General features: G+C 42.4%; 1 protein-coding gene across 5 annotated transcripts in view; it reads right to left on the minus strand.

Annotated features, from left to right (window-relative positions):
• usp9 (ubiquitin specific peptidase 9) overlaps nt 1-16,509 on the minus strand; it is a 41,810-nt gene that overhangs the window by 3,517 nt on the left and 21,784 nt on the right. For 3 of the 5 annotated variants that reach the window (XM_030427572.1, XM_030427574.1, XM_030427571.1), the window contains 29 exons: nt 16,253-16,481; nt 15,227-15,322; nt 14,916-15,127; nt 14,346-14,586; nt 13,964-14,113; nt 12,877-12,997; nt 12,625-12,755; nt 12,009-12,287; nt 11,726-11,863; nt 11,269-11,406; nt 10,840-11,006; nt 10,629-10,737; nt 10,337-10,483; nt 10,047-10,193; nt 9,745-9,952; nt 9,431-9,651; nt 8,918-9,105; nt 8,638-8,811; nt 8,400-8,541; nt 7,503-8,259; nt 4,940-5,063; nt 4,622-4,847; nt 4,276-4,405; nt 3,654-3,839; nt 3,160-3,380; nt 2,982-3,070; nt 2,730-2,886; nt 2,375-2,587; nt 868-897 (listed from right to left, as the gene is read on the minus strand). In XM_030427572.1, the coding sequence (XP_030283432.1) occupies nt 868-897; nt 2,375-2,587; nt 2,730-2,886; nt 2,982-3,070; nt 3,160-3,380; nt 3,654-3,839; nt 4,276-4,405; nt 4,622-4,847; nt 4,940-5,063; nt 7,503-8,259; nt 8,400-8,541; nt 8,638-8,811; nt 8,918-9,105; nt 9,431-9,651; nt 9,745-9,952; nt 10,047-10,193; nt 10,337-10,483; nt 10,629-10,737; nt 10,840-11,006; nt 11,269-11,406; nt 11,726-11,863; nt 12,009-12,287; nt 12,625-12,755; nt 12,877-12,997; nt 13,964-14,113; nt 14,346-14,586; nt 14,916-15,127; nt 15,227-15,322; nt 16,253-16,481 (5,371 nt within the window). The remainder of the gene's footprint in view (nt 1-867; nt 898-2,374; nt 2,588-2,729; nt 2,887-2,981; nt 3,071-3,159; nt 3,381-3,653; nt 3,840-4,275; nt 4,406-4,621; nt 4,848-4,939; nt 5,064-7,502; nt 8,260-8,399; nt 8,542-8,637; nt 8,812-8,917; nt 9,106-9,430; nt 9,652-9,744; nt 9,953-10,046; nt 10,194-10,336; nt 10,484-10,628; nt 10,738-10,839; nt 11,007-11,268; nt 11,407-11,725; nt 11,864-12,008; nt 12,288-12,624; nt 12,756-12,876; nt 12,998-13,963; nt 14,114-14,345; nt 14,587-14,915; nt 15,128-15,226; nt 15,323-16,252; nt 16,482-16,509) is intronic. The other 2 variants (XM_030427573.1, XM_030427575.1) reach the window with 1 other exon arrangement.

Raw genomic sequence — 16,509 nt, forward strand, 5'->3', positions numbered from 1 at the left:
TAACACATGACTAACAACCTTGGGTTAGAGGTTGTTTTGTCAAATTGTGTCAGTGTTTTTGAAGGAGTGATTCTCCAGACTACACCTGAGTATATTCAGCCTTTTCAAGATGCAGGTGGCTGGCAGCGTCACAGTTTCAGGAAAAAAAAAAAAAAAAAAAAAATTGGCAGAAGTGCACCAGACTGAGATGGAAGACTGGCTATGTCAGTGATGTTGCTTTGGCGAATCACTGGGACTGGGCAGAAGGACAACAACAGAACAAAGATCTGTTCACTGTGCGCAGCTGCATAACATCATTTCTTATGCCAGTACCACTGTATGGCAGTCTACCTTTCCTTTAACTATACGAGTGGATAACAAGATGAGGATGGTCTTTTTTTTTTTTTTACTTTGTCATTTATGTCAGCATGAACATATCCATAATTTGAGAAGTAAACATTCTGACTACATATAAAAAGACAGATAAAACAATAATGCACACACAAATGGCTGTATACTGGAAATATAACTTGAAAACTCTGTTTTTTAAATCATTTTGGCAGTTTGTATCAACATAGCCTTACTCTAACCCCCTGTGCTTAACTCTCTGTACAGTGTTTTGCATCACATTAATATAAATCCAGTCCGAAAACAAAACTGAGCAAAGTTGACAAAGTGGGAAAAGCTATGGGGACTCAACATGCCACAATGTTTCTAGCCTCTGCCACTGATGACTATTCAAGCTACAGACAAACCTAACATTGTGCAAGTCTATCTAAACATATGTTAACTGTGTTGGAAGCCTAAACACTGGCCAATAGTTTCTCTGCTGATACTTCAATTTTGTTCCATTTCCTTCCTTTATGTTGTGGTGCCTGGAATACTGACCTTCCCTGGGCTTCCCTGAGTACACTTGAGCTGTGTATGGAATATTACAGGAGAAGTGTGTCATTTAACTGGACTTTTAAACATAAAAATACAAGTCACTTATTTTAAGTGAGAACAAATAATGATATTTGTATGCATTGTGAACTGCAGCCATTAATCAATACAAGACATATTCAGCATAGCAAACACGTTATAGCTTTAACTCAGGGAGGACATTTACATTTAACGGCATGTTGTAAACACTAAATTAATGGGTCAAATTAAGTATTAATCATTAAGTCTATTAAATGTCAGACGCTAACATTTTTAGTCTATACATCATTATGCTACCAAATATCAGTACAACAACTACAAAACTGAAACATATTCCATTTGTTATGACATCAGATAGAGAACAATTATTAATCAATCATTAACACTGTTGATAATAAATATTCTGGTCATTCTGGTGAATCAGTGGGTTGTTGTGTTCAAGTGATGTGCTAAATCAGGGGTTGTATTCGCAAACATTCAGAGATTACTCTCGGAGAGCTCCCAACTCAGCCTAAACATTTGTAGCAAGGTGTTCCAGCCTAGAAACTTTATCATAGTGACAAGGTGTGGTTGACTCAATTGCTAGGTATGATGTTCTATAAAACACAATAAACTGTAAGCTGTAGGTTTGAAAACACAGGCCTATTACATGCTGGTTATTTCTGCAGTGTAAAATTATTTTTCAAGGAAAATTTGGCCCTGTGTCAAAGTGCAAAGCAAGGGGCAGACGCAGGAGAATTTGCATTTAATATTGGCAACAAATCCTCAGCTACTGTCTTGTCACTCTTATTACTCTCATCACATTATAAGTGAAATGTGACTCCTGATACTGCTGCTGCACGGATTAGTCATCCGCGACACTAATTGTAGCGTCTGTTGTATGACCATGTATTGCTTTTTTAAAAAGTCAAACAATGTCGGGGTGGTTGGCAAATACCAAGGCAGGAACACCGTGTAACACGGGGAACAATGGAAAGTCTACTCCTCACTCCTAACTGTTTTTCACCCAAGGAGCTAAGGATGCTTTATGAATACAGCCCCAGATTTTTAAAGCTCTTCTGGCTCAGTCATACTGGATTTTTTCTATTACCTTCACCACTGTGCACCATGGTTAACATGTTTCCATAGCAACCTTGGCCATTTAGAGTAGATATGCTTTATTGTGGTGTTTTGAGGTCATATTCAGTCTTCATGTGGCCTTCATGATTTCTCATATTTGCCTTTAACAGAAAGACCCCTTCTATACTGATGTTTGACTTAATCAGTCTAACAGAACTGAAGTGATTTTGATCAGCTTTGCTGAACTTCAGATTTTTTTAAGTACATCTCTATATACATATTCAAAGTGTCCTATAGCTTTACTGTAGATGCTAATACAGTTAGGCTCCCCAAACACATTTTGTATGTGTGTGTCTGTGTGTGGTGTGTGTGTGTGTGTCTGTGTCTGTGTAGTGTACAAAGTCAATGGCATTACCTCCTCAGGACAGAGTTCACAGGCTTTGGCCAGTGTCATGCGTGCACTGTGTGACCGCTCCAGGAAGTAGCCATTGGAGGTCTCGTTGCTCTGAACTGGAGGGGACCAGTTGTTGTAGGTGTACTGGGGATTCCCTGTGTAGGGCCTCCTCTCCAGCTCGTCCCCTAACCACTCCACTGCCCACGTCCACTTTCGTTTCAGGTCACCATTACTCTGCACACACAAAAGAACAAGCTCATCAGCATTTATGGGTCCACATGTTATGCAACCTGCATCTAGGATCCAAGTTATTTTTTGTTTCAGAATTGGTCCTCCCCGTGGCATATACATGTAGTGAGAAATGATGTAAGCGTACCTGTAGGATCTGGTAAGCCACAGAGCAGTTGCTAAACAGGGCCACCATACACTTGATGCACTGGTAGGCTCGTTTCTGGTAGTGGTTCTTTGAGCGCTGGATTGTGTCAAAAAGCCCATCTCTGTCATCTGGAATGCCCTTAAGCACATTGTGGATCCTATACAACCGAAGAGGGAAAGGGGAAATTTAAACTGTGATCACATTTAAAACCACGCAGCTCTGGTAACTTCCATCCTGAGCAATGAGTCTGACCTGTGTGTCTGCCAGGAGTCCTCAATGAGCAGGATCTGTAGCAGCAAGTCCAGGTAAGGCCTCAGTTCGTAGGTGTAGGAATAAGCCACCTGCAGAACCACAACACATATATGATCGGGACTTTGGCTCTAGTGGACACATAAAAGATATCCTGTTCATCTTTTCATAAGACATTTACCTGCCAGAGCAGCTCACTGAGCACAGTGGAAGAAAACTGAGGGTTCTCCCAGCAGCTGAAGCGAAGCAGCTTTACTGTCTCCTCAGAGTTGCTGCAGTCCTCGATGATCTTTTTCACGTAGCTCGTCCTCACAAACAGAATCTCTGCCACCAGCTGCTGCACAGGCATCACTGGGGCCGTCAGGTTGGTGTCACCATATGGGTTAGGAAGAGGAGGGTTACCTGGAGAGGGCAGAGAAGCAGAAGTTTAAAGTTACTATAACTGAAATATTGGTCGTTTCTCGAGAAATATACACTTTCTCTTCACAGCGCCTTTATTCTTCATCTCTGAAAGCCCTCAGCTCCAAGCTCTGCCTACACAACAGAGGCTCAGAATGGCTGCTTTATCAGTCACTAGATCCTGAGCAAGGATGAAAATCATCATTGGGCTCCATCTCTCCCCACCCTGAACCATCCCCAGGCTATTCATATGAAGAGTAAGAGCAAAACCCTTACCATTAATGGAGGACTGCATGCGTGAGGAGACGTCACAGCAACGGACCAGCTGGGAGACCACTGTGTAGAGCTTGCCCAGCTCAGCATACTGGTACTTAATGGGAGGGCCGGGACCCTCGTCCAGAGCAACCAACATGAATGTGGCGGGGACATTCAGCTTCAACAGCTGTGTCTTTTCTGCCAGACCTGTGTGGTAGGAGCAGTGAGGGGGGGAGAGAAGGTACCATTTTTATTCCCGAACTAATTGTAAGTTTTGTAAAAAAAAAAAAAAAAAAAGGGTCATACTTGAGAGAAAGTAAAGACATCGTTTTAAAATTACTTGAAACTGAAAGTATCTGACATGAAATGTACTGAAATATTAAGTTTCATGACTGAATTTATTGAATGTATGTAGTATAGTATTTAGTACAATATTTGCCTACAAAAAGTAGTACAGTGGAAGTATAAAGTAGCAGAAAATGGATATACTCAAAACTGTAATTTAGTACAGACCTTTAGTAAATGTACTTAGTTACATTCCATCACAGCTAATTATCATTTATATTTTCCATGAACCTTGCTTGTAGAATTCACAAAAGAACAGATGTACATGACAGCAGTGTGATGGCTGTGTGCTCCTTACCCAAATTGGCATACATGACAAAGAGGTTGAAGTACTGCTGCAGGTGACGGCCATGTTCAGAAACCTCTCTTCTGAGCAGGTTGAGTACAGCTCTCAACAGGTGGTCACTTAGACTGAGGTTATCACAGCCCTGATAATACACAAATATAGAAAACAACAAACAAACCACAGCAGGGTTACATCAATACAAAGCACAAGATGAAAACTGTTGGTGACAGCCTGTGATACAATCTACCTTAAGTATATTCAAATAAATCAGTAGTTCAAACTGTTTCACATGAAATCTTCCTCAAAGTCCTATTAAAAGCCATTTGCCCAAAAGGCTCCGCTTAAGTCCGGCACCAACCTGAGCAGAGGGTCCAGGCGAGGCGGTGGGAGAGGGGCAGGGGCCGTCTTGCAGGGAGAAGTGAGCGATGAAGACGATGAGCTTGGCAAATGCACCACGGACCTCAGCGCTCGGGCACTCGAGCAGGTACTCCGAGAACCGGTTGGGGTACGCAAACAGAACATTGTGTGCAAACCAATAGCGTACATTCTTACTGTGTCTCAGCAGGATGCAGAGGGCGTCATACCTGGGGGAAGAACGAGCAGAATATTTAAAGAGGGAAAAAATAGGGAGAAAACCAGAAAAAAAGGAATGCATTCAGAGGCAGAGGGAGCTTACCAGTCACTGGCAGGACCCCGTACTACTTTCTTGGTGTGAAAACCTGTGCTGAAGAGGAACCTGGCAGCCAGCTGAGCACTTATCATAGCAATCTCTTCTGCCTCTGGCAGAAGATGGTCTTGTCCTAATAGAAGGGAGCAGTGATAAATAAAACACAGTGAAAATCCTTCAGGCAATTTGCTCCAATTGGCATCAGTTTATGTTGCGGTATTGAAGAAAACTATGTAGCTACACACACAGACCAATGTAAAAAGTTACAATGTACTCATTGCCAAAATGCATAGTTAGTGACAATTCAATGAGCCTAAGCTTCACAAAGCACACTACTCTAACATGGATATGTATAGTATACTGCACAACATACAAAAACGTACACTGTAGTCTGCAAGTACACCAGTAGGACAATGACACATTATCCTTTGTTTAGGCACTTAATCACATTGGAGAAATAAAATAATCAATATGACTAATCTGTTTTACAATATATGCAATTCCTATACATCCGCAAGCTGAAGCCGACAGTTGGCTCTCTGAACTCATCGTCATCATTTCAAATCCAAACAGTGCAGAGTCAATGCAATGAATAATGTGTCCTAGTCATAACAGACAGCAGGCCTGTTTTATATACATATTACATAACATTATAAATAGTGACGGTAAAGACACTGAATGCCAAAAAATGATGTTGCACAAAATGCAGAGGGTAACACAGCAACTGGCAAGCAGTCAGCTCAGATAAAGACAGCAGTGCAAAGGCTCATAGTAAGCTACAAAATAACATCCCTTGATCTGAGTTGAGCCAATCAGTAACATTTAAATCAATACATTAAAACTAATATTCTTGCACATTGTATTGCAGCAGTAGATGGATTGTATAAAAACACAGCATACAAATTAAGTTTGTTTTAAAAATCACTTTGCTCTGAAAGGAAAGTTCTTCACAATCTGAATCATTCTGTCCCAATCAAGTGCTTCTGTGCTGATGACTTCACTCTAATATTTATTTTCCAGTAGAACATTACAAGGCTCTGGCTCCATTAATAATGTATTAAAGGGGGAGTGCTTTCTCGGCAGCCCTTGCTCAAAACTACTGAACACCAGTTCCTGCCACAGGGATTCTGCGTATAACCATCACTTTGAAATGTGTGTAATACAAGCCAGAGATTAGTGATACAATTATAATGGCAGCTGCTTTGTCTTTAATAGAAAAGCTTTGAATTGCCTAAGAGACATGATGATAACTTCAGCTCTCTGTTATTGGATATGCAGAGACATAACTGAAAGAGTGATGCGAGACTGTACAGCTACAAGAAATCCAATTTTTCCTGCAAACACAAGGAGCGTACTATTGCCATTTTTCCACTAGCACTTGTGGCGAGTCAAATGGAGCCGCACCAATTTGCTTTTCTATTAGCAGTTTAACTGTGCTGAGTCGAGCTGAGCAGGTGATGGGCCTGCTCCAGAGTAGGACCAAGCTGTGGCCGCCTCACGTCCAAGCGGGCCTGGGTGACGTCTCGCAACTGTGACCAACTCCCTTAAATCGATACTGATCTCATGCCTGTGCAAAACTTTTGTAGCTTCCAACTTAACTCCTTAGTTTCTCTCATCCTGTTTGTACATTAAGACATCTGCAGTTTTTGTTTCGTCATGTTCACTTTGAGCTGTTTCAGGAGCCATATTTAATTACTGCTGGTGAAAACACAGCGTTTCCTGCAATGCTGCTTCATAATAAAAGCTTTTGCATGACTCAATAACGTGGGGCTTTCATTGTGAACAAGTTATTGTAAATTAAACGGGTTCAAACTATTTTACACTGCACTATGGGGATCGAGACAAGCGTATCATTGTTTAAGACACGACTTCAACCAGGTAACCCGCTTGTGATTGTAATGCAAAACCCCACCCGTGCTGGGCTGGTGTGCCGAGTCAAACCGAGGAGGGCCAGGCCGACAGATGTAATGGAAAAACGACCAGGTGTTTGCAGTGGCAGAAATTCCTGATTAATATTGTTGATCTCTGATGTATTACCCATGTATACCCACCCACGCCAACTACTTGACTAGTTAATGCCATGTCTGTTAGTTGCTTATTCTACTTTTCATAGTATTGTTTTACCCGTTGCCTAGTTTTGTATCATTTTACCTGTAACTTTATTTTAGCTGCCCTCTTGGCAAGGTCTCAATCCCAGAAGAGGTTTTTAGTTTTAATTGGCCTTTTGTGATTAAATAAAACAGTGTCCCTGTCACTGGAATGATAAATGAAAACAGCTACACAGCATGGGAATAGTGAGCTAATAAAAACGCAGTTGTATTCACCACCATCATTTACCAGCACAATATCTGTTGCCAGAGCAAACTCCTGTGTCTTCTTTGTTGCAGTTTGGTTCCAGAGTTCATATGGTACTTCTAAAACATGCCACCGGACGTTTGAGTTAAGGTTATGTAGCCAACTACAGCAATTTAGTTTTTATTTATTCTGTCATATACTAAAACATAAGATTCACTGATTTAGTTTTGCATTTAAAAAACCCTTCAGCAGCAAAACAGAAAAAAATGATACATACCTGGAGGAGGGTTTAAATAGACACTGTTACAGGTCAGAAGTTTCTTAATGAACTGGAAATATTCCAGGCTGTATTGCATTCGGTTGTGCATGAATTGGACGTTCTGCTTGCGGACGCTGCACTCAATGACACCAGGCATCTTGACCTGATGTGGCTTGGTGGAGGAGATGGTCAACTCCGAGATGTATTTGACAAGCTCGCTGTCCTTGTCCAGTGAGTCCATACGCTCATAGAATAGGATGTAGGCATTCCACCAGCGCTTCTGCCTGCGGTACGACATTCTTTTCATCATATGATCAAACACCTCGCCCATGTATTCCCCTCCAAAGCACTGGTTCTTCATCTCCTCCTCATCGTCCATCTTGCACTCAGTCACATCCCCATCGTCAAACTTATACCAGCGGTTCTTCTCGCCATCACCCCCGTTCCTCTGGATAATGTAGGAATAGTAGTGTCCACCGCTGGCCTGGCCTGAGTGAACCAGCACTCCCACCAGACGATACTTGGAGCTGCCTGGGGGTGTGGGTTCAGAGGGTTCGTTTTGTTGGATAACCTGGTTCTCTGGATTGACGTCATCACCCTCTAACTTGGCCACACCAGCTACCGTGTACGGCTCCATGTCTAATTCCCTGGGGAACTCAAAGTAGTCGTTGAACTTGATGGCACATTCCCTCTCCCAGTCATAGTCGAAGCGCTTCAGCTGGATGGCCAGGACAGGTGGCAGCTTCTTAATGAGCAGGCGCTTCACAGTGTCCACCTGACAAGGGGAACAAACATCACAGGTCACTTCTCTGGTCAGAGTGCAACAGATACTTTTGGGTAAGCCATTAATGGGCAACCATCAAAGCCTCCTTTATTTTACCAATGCACTTTCAGTGTCAGAGTCTAACAACTCACCTTCTTGTTACACTTCTCACAGTGGTAGGCGTTGGCCCCCTCAAGCAGATCTCCTTTAACATACTGCTCCATGGAGTCCAACAGGTTCTGGTGGTTTCTGATGTCTACATTGAGTGTTGTGAACGACTCCTCACACTCATACCTGACAACACAAACATGTATTAGAAAACGAGAACCCAATGCAATCTGAAGTTTTTCGTTCTCAAACTAGTAGCACAGGAGAAAGGAATGCACTAACCTGTGGGGGCATCCCTGACAGATCTTTTGGTCAGCAAAGGACCCACCCAGCACCTTGCTGAGCATGGCAGGGTGGCCCAGGGCTTTCAAAGCTTCATCCAGACTATCTACTAAAGAGTTGAAAAACTCTAGAGCATCATGCTGCTCCCGCAAGTTCACTGGCTCACCCCATAACCTAGAATGGAGAGAAGACAATAAGCCATTTGCATCCACTAAACAGGCAATTTGCATATTCAACCAAAACTACTTTGAGTCTTGAGTCTACTTTGAGTCTTTCATACCTGAACTGTTTCCAGAATCCCCTTGGGACGTAGTACTGCAGTCTGGATGCAGCCAGATGTCCAAAAATGACCTGGAGGTGACGTAATACACCAATGTTGTATTCCTTCCTGTCCTCTGACTTGCTGGAAGGTTTATCATCAAACTGATGGTGGTAGCTGAACACCTCATCACGAGGATCCACGTTACTCTGTAGAAACAGAACAAAAAGATGAAACATAACTTGCAAGTCGTCACAGCCACATTTGTTTTGTGTAACTTGTTGCTACTGTATGTCATTTTGTGCTGTTTCATTGGTGAAACAACACTGAGAAACAATTGCCTAATTATGATCAGATAATTTGTATAAATTAGTCCCTGAAGCTGATGCTGTTTTATATGATGCCCTCAGCTCTTGCTCAGCCTACATGGCCTACGAGCCTTGAGTTAGCCACTTTTGTCAGTCACAGGATCCTGAAAAAGGATGAGCATCTTCATTGGGCAAAAACTTATTTGCCAACAAACCCTCAATGTACCTCGTTCTCCTGCTTCTCATCCCCCGACATGTCATCGTCCACGTCAGTGCCTGTGCCCTCAATGGCCAAGATGCCGTTCCGGATTGGAGGGATCATGTACAGCTGTTGAATGACTGAGTTCATATAACAGGTGGCCCCAGCGTTCTTCAACCCTACAAAGCCTTTGTTGGGCCGTGGCCCCACTGGAGGCAAGTACTCCCATTCTGTCAGTGTCTCGCAACCTGGAAGGAAAGGTAGGAAACCTCATGCATGATGTAACTTGCAAGTGGTCAGTAAAATGCATCAATGACAATGCCACACTGGTGTCTCCCTACCTAAGTAGTACATGTCAGTGAGGGTGTCGACTATTTGCTTGAGGTTGCGTACACAGCCCACAGCAAGTGCAACCAGGAGCTCAAAGCCAGCGTTTATGGAAGCAGGGGTGCTGCACACTGGGATGGCCTGCTCTGTGGGGAACTCCCCACTCTTCATGTACTGCAGGTACACGTTAGATGCTGGGAAGATGAAGTCATCAATCAGCTCCTAATCAATAAGTAAAGGAGAAGCAAGCTGTTAGATATGTTCTGACAAAGGAGAGCTTTTCTTCTCTTCTTCAGGTATGTTCCATTTGTTATACCTTAATAAGGTTCGCTCCTCCTTTCTCACACCCAATGTAATACTTCTTCTCTGGTGTCTGGAAGGCTAAAAGTTCTTTGGTGACTCCGAGGTGGCCCTCCAGGATGGTTTCCTCCACACCAGTCTCCCCAGTCCTCTTAACCTCATCCTAGTAAATGCAAACATGTTGAGTATCATCATTTCGATTGCAAATGGCAAACTTTCAGTAACCTAAAACTGGCTTTTTAGGGGGCATAACAAACACTAATGACACATTAAAAGGGCAGTATTGAGATTAAAGAGCTTCTTTACCCTTATCCGTTTCAGCCAGTCAATCTCATTGTTGAGGAGCACCTCAGCATTTGGCAGGTTGATGTTGCTGTTATAGGCATAGTTCAGAAGGTGTCTGAGTAAAGTGAAGTAGTCTCCGGCATGTTTGGCGCGCTCCTTGGCCGTACTCTGCACATGGACAATTTAGCATTAGGATCTTGTAAACAGTAAATTTAAACATACCTGGCAGTGTAGTGATGTATTATAATGGTTCAACAAAATGGCTGAGAAATAAATAATGCTCTTTAAGAAAATAAAGTGTATAGTCACTCACCCCCAACACAGTGAATAGGAGGGTGATGAAGAACAGAAGGGGTCGATGGCCCATGCAGCACCTAGTTGCCATTAAGAAAAACTGCTCCTGGGCCATTTGACGCACAGATCTGTTTCACATGAATGACACCATCACCATCATAACATTCGAGATGAGGATGTCTCCATTTTTTCTTTCAGCAATTGGGTGACATGCATCTTGGTCTACTTACTTGCTGTGGCAGTGAAGCAACAAGTCTATGATGAAGGTCTGCCAGGCCTTCTCCTTACTGAGTGTGTCCAGAGCCGTTGGCATGAGGGCGAAACACAGTGTCATTACCTCCAGGGCCTCACAACACACCTGCTCATCCTCCCCATCCGGCTCCTTTGCTGCATTTGTCTAACGAGAAAAAGAAAGACAAAAGATATTATACAAAAAATACATATAGCACTGCACTGCTTAATCCACTAAGCCCAACAAGAGCCCTTTGGGGTTTTTTTGGTTTTTCATTGTACTTTGCTCAAAGCTTAGGGCCTTTTACTCTTTTGCCTGCTAGGTTCTAAGACAGTTTTGCTCTAATGGCGAGCATGCTTGCTTTTCAATTTAGAAGGCTTGAGACTTTTCTAAAATAATTAGATTAAACTTTCAAAAGTCAACTTACCTTCTCATATATTTTGCTGATCTCTTCATTAGAACTGAAGACGAGCTGCACTGTGCCACAGCCTGACGCCCAAACTATTTTCTGTACCGCTCGGATCACACAAATGTCTGGGATGTATTTTGATGCCTGGAAGAAATTCTGGTGAAAAAAAGTCCCATAAAACCCATTACAGACTGCACCACTCAACCAAAATAGATTTTCATCTACTTATCCAGTGTTTGTTTGAACATTCATTTCTTACTTTCTTCTTGTCTCCTTAACGTATAACCAACGTGACATTACATAATACATTTTTCAGGTTTTGGTATCTGCTTCTATAGCCAGCTTTTCTATTTAGACATTTGTCCTTAAATTTCTAACTGAAATACAGTGCAGATTAAAACTATTCATTAAAATTCAGTACCTTAATTAGTTCACGATATTCTAACAATAAACAAGTGAAAAATCTGTTCCTTACATTTTCTGTAACCTCATCAGAAATCTGCTGGGCCAGGCGGATGGCTACGTTGCGCAGCATGCATTCTGAGGCAGGGTTAGGGATGTTTTGCAGGGCATTCTGGAGGACCAGGGCCTGGTCATGAGTGGCCTGATTAATCTGCAGAGTGGAGAAAGACATAGACATGTCAGAGTCAAATTCTTAAGGAACCAATCATACAGGTATGTTGGTGAGTTGTGTGTGTGTGTGTGTGTAGGTGTGTGTGTAGGTGTGTGTGTAGGTGTGTGTGTGTGTGTGGCCTAACCGGTGAGACAGGAATATTTCCCTCAGCGTTGGGCTGGCAGGCTTCAGCCACAGCCTTGACATGCCCAAAGCCTACGGCAGTAAGAAGGAGCTTTGCGATCTTCAGTGCATTGAGGTAAGCCCCACGCCGAGTCTCCATGTCTGCCGATGGGAGGAAGTTGTTTCTGGTGAGCATGCTCAACACCAGGGGAAGCCCACCACTCTTCAAGAAGTTGTACTGGAAGTCGCTGGCATCCTCTCCCAGAGTGGCACTGGCTGGCATCAGCAAAGCATAAACAACCTGGAAAATAGGCATGATTAGTGAAAACCTTCCTGTAGATCAGACATGTGACTGAAAACATAGGTTTATCCCACACTGCAGAATAAATGTGTGTAAATGTGTTATCTCTCAAATGTGATGCATGTTTTAAATGTTTTATTCACTGCAGTTCTCCAGCTACATTAGTCATATTTCCTTGTGAGACACATTACAAATTCATACACTATGTAATGATTATTAATAGAGATGTAATAGTGTTGTTCACACACCAAATCAACACACAAAATTACAGAACTACATCACAAGTTGAGAAGATAAAAAATGGGCAAAGACAGTATCACAATACACTGGGACCCACCTCGATGAGGTAGAGCACTTGTGAGGGTGACGGGCCGAAGAAACGTGAGTCCAGTGAAGGGCTGAGGCTGTTCTCACCGAGCTTGGCATGGTCCAGACACACAGCTCGCAGATTCTCCACTGTAGTGTTATCTAAGGACAGAGACACGGCACAAACATGACCACGAAGTAAACACTCCCCATGTGTGTCTCCGTCTATGTTTTCATTAAATTAACTGGCAGTTTAGTATTTAAATCACATCCGTATGCACACCTGGGGGCATGAGTTTCATGAGAACTCGAGCTCCATCTCTGAGCAGTGGCATGTTGAGGTTGCAGCCCAGGTCAGCCACCTGCCACAGGAAGGAGATGTATCGAAGATGCAGCGACATGATCTGTAAAATAAGTTATGGGATGTTAGAGTTCTGCTGCTCACATACTGACAAACACAAAATTAGGACCAAGTGATGCTGACATTTTCATATTCTGGTTTCGACCTCTCAAGACAATGATGTATAATATAAGGGTTTCTAACTGACTAAAATAAAAAATAAATACGCAATCTGATAAATACAAAATAAAATAACGTTTAATTAACAACTGCTTTCATAGAATCCCAAAACCACAATCTTATACACAAAATATATATCCCAGTCTTTGATATCGTGACAGAAGTACAGTGCTCAAAAAAATGAAGGGAACACTTAATCATTATAGTACAACACCAAGTCAGTTACTTCAGGGATATCAATCTGTCTTTTTAGGAAACACAAATGATTGTGAATCAGTTTCACCTGCTTTGGTGCACAGGTAAAAAAGAAAAACAACCCCCAGAAAGGGAATGGTTTAGCATGTTGTTGCTCTCTCTTTATCATTCCTGACTGATTCTTTTGCTAGTGTCCTCGTCACTACTATTAGCATGAGGTGGTTCCTGCGGCCCCGTCAGGTTGCACAGGAAGTCCAGCTCTTACAGGAGGACACATCAACGGGTGCGATCGCAAGAGGGTTTGCTGTGTCTCCCAACAAAGTCTCAAGAGCATGGAGGAGATACCAGGAGACCTGCCGTTACACGAGCAGAGCTGTACAGGGCCGTGGAAGAGCATCAAACCAGCAGTATTGTGTGAATATTCACACAAGTTGGATAAGCCTGTGATTTCCATTTTTTACTGTGTGATTTTAAAACCAGCCCTCAATGGGTTGATGATTTTGGTTTCATTTTGTTCTCAACAAATTATACAAGATGTATCAGTAAAGATTTTCAACTTGACTAATTCATCCATAATTTAAGCAGTGTACATGATTTGGAGGTAACAAGAACATTGGTTTATAGAGTAAATAAAATATTTTTGCTGTAAACTTACCACACCAGGAAGACAGCTCTCCACCTCAGGGTTGGGCCCATCACTGTAGTGGTTGCCATGGTTACCAGGAGAGCCAGTGGATGAATCAGAGGAGCTGTCTGGGCTTGAGGGCATGTTGGCACTCACCTGGGTCAGCTTGGCGGTTATCAGCTATACACAAACATCACAGTGAGTTAATGCATCAGTTTTACAGTCCTTCTGGCTTCAAAATAAGTGTTGCTTTTGAGGTGAACACAGCCGCTAGGATCACTTATTTTAATGATGAAAATACCTATCATATGTATGCACATAAAAAGCACAAAGAAGGCAGCACTAGACCTAAACAGAAAATAATTATTTTTCTTTTTGATGCCAAAAAACAACATCCATTCAACATTCTCACCGTTTTGTCCTTCAAATTGAGCTGTCCAATCAGCTTCCTGTCGTCAGCTGGATCAACAACCTCCCCACCGATGAAGAGTTCTATCTTGGTATGTGCAGCATTAGCTTTGATCCTGTTTAGGATGCCACGCCGAACCGAGCCGATTGTGTCGTTAGTGTGTGACCAAATATCCAAGTCATCCACCTGACGCCCCTGGTTGGGGAAACGGACGATCAATGTGATGTGCTTCCCACGGAAAGCTCTGCAGGAGGAATAGAAGAATGTGAAGTTTAAGTGAAACAGAAATTAGGCAATGGCAATAAACGTGAATCAAGCAAATAGACTCTTGTTCTTGAGGAAAGGGAAAACAAAGGCCCTCAGTTAACTTGTCTAACAATGCACATGAATTCTAATGTGTGACCATATTTCAATTCTTACTGATGTTTCTAGGTTTCTAGGACAATGTTGATTTTTCATATTACTGTCATTTTGTCATATTCAAAATGGCACTGCAAGGTGTATGTATGTGTATGTATGTGATATACTATAATGTGTTATGACAGATTAAGCACAATGTCATGGTGACTGTACCTGGACATAGGCAGGATAGTCCTCTCCTCATGGTAGTCACTGTCACACTCATTGATGTACTCTTTGAGCACAGTAAGAACTCGCACCATGCGGATTGCCTCCTGACGGGCACAGTTAATGCTGTCTTTGTCTCCATCTAACACACACAGGGTGTCATAGGATGCCTTCAGACGGTCAAAACATGACTGGATGAAATCTTCGTGAATTTCGACCTAAAAGGGAGCGAAAATAGATGACAATGGTAAAGATAATTTGCTTGTCGTCTCAGAAAAAGATTGTAATCCATTTCTGAAACACAACAGTTAATGTACCTGATTGACTTGCAGTTTTGGTCCAAGATTGGTGTAGATCTCTTTCAGCAGGTCTATGGCTCGGCTGGCGATGTCATCACTTCCTTGAATTACCACCTGGGAGAGAGGAGAATATGGAAAAAAGGTTACGAAGAGAAGGGCTCTTCAACACACTCAAGAGCAGAGAGTCTGACTTTCAAGCATACATGTCTGTTGAGTTCTAAAGCACCAAGGTTAAGAGGAACCCATCACTGACCACTCAGAAAAAAAGCCACAATGTACTACAGGGCTGCATTTTTATCATTTGCAATTAGAATGACAAACAGGATGACAAAACCCAGAACAACTGACTCTGGGGGAAAGCTAGATCTCATGTTTAATTACCACTGCAAACTTATCTTTCAATAACAATCCCCCATTATCTTGTAACGTAAACAACCAAGATATTTTGTTTATTGTCATAGAGGAGTAAAGACAGGAGAAAATATTCAAATATATGAAGTTGAAATCAGAGATTTGGACTTGTTTTCCAGATATTTGGCGATTAATATTACCAGTTGACAACTAATTGATTAAATGTGCACAAGAGGGACAAACCACAGAGCAGCTGTTGGTCATGTGTCACAAGTCATCACCATTATATCAAGTTTTAAAAGTTGGCTTAGAGCCGAGTGTGAGTCTGTGAGCAATGTGAGCCTTTGGACGTTTTTGTCCAAAGCAACCAAAGAGCATAACTCGTCATGCAGTCAGACCCACAGCTTATCACCACTGTTTCCCCAACAAAAGCAAACTACATTTGAACAGAAGCTTTACAATCATCTGTATGTTTTCTGATTTAAATGGTGCTCAAGGAGACTAAATGGAGATTTCTTTATCCAGTTTTCAAGATATCCAATTTTGTTTCTTATAGCTATTATAAAAATTCAAAGCAGAAAATGGAAAGACAATATGCATAAAAGTTGAAAGGCACTATCAAAACCATCTGCCTCCTTTCCCAATAAACAAAAACATCCATTTGTGTGTGACTGTCGCAACACATCTCCTCACCCTCCAAAGGTAGTCCAAGCCTATGAGTTCCAGGTCATCCATCATGTAGGCCCTGCGCTTTGCTACCAGCTTGCCCTCCCTGCAGTTGACAGCCTTGAAGAACCTCTCAAAGCACTTCATGCCATTCTCCGTGAGCAGTGAGGGGTCCAACTGTAGAACATTGTTCTCAAAGAAGTCCTTATTGATATCTGGGTCCAGGTCGGGCTCATCACCCATCAACTTTGAGTACCTGTTGGGTGGGAGGAAAGTAACACTAC

This window comes from Sparus aurata, chromosome 9, assembly GCF_900880675.1.
Source record: "Sparus aurata chromosome 9, fSpaAur1.1, whole genome shotgun sequence".
Lineage (NCBI taxonomy): Eukaryota > Metazoa > Chordata > Actinopteri > Spariformes > Sparidae > Sparus > Sparus aurata.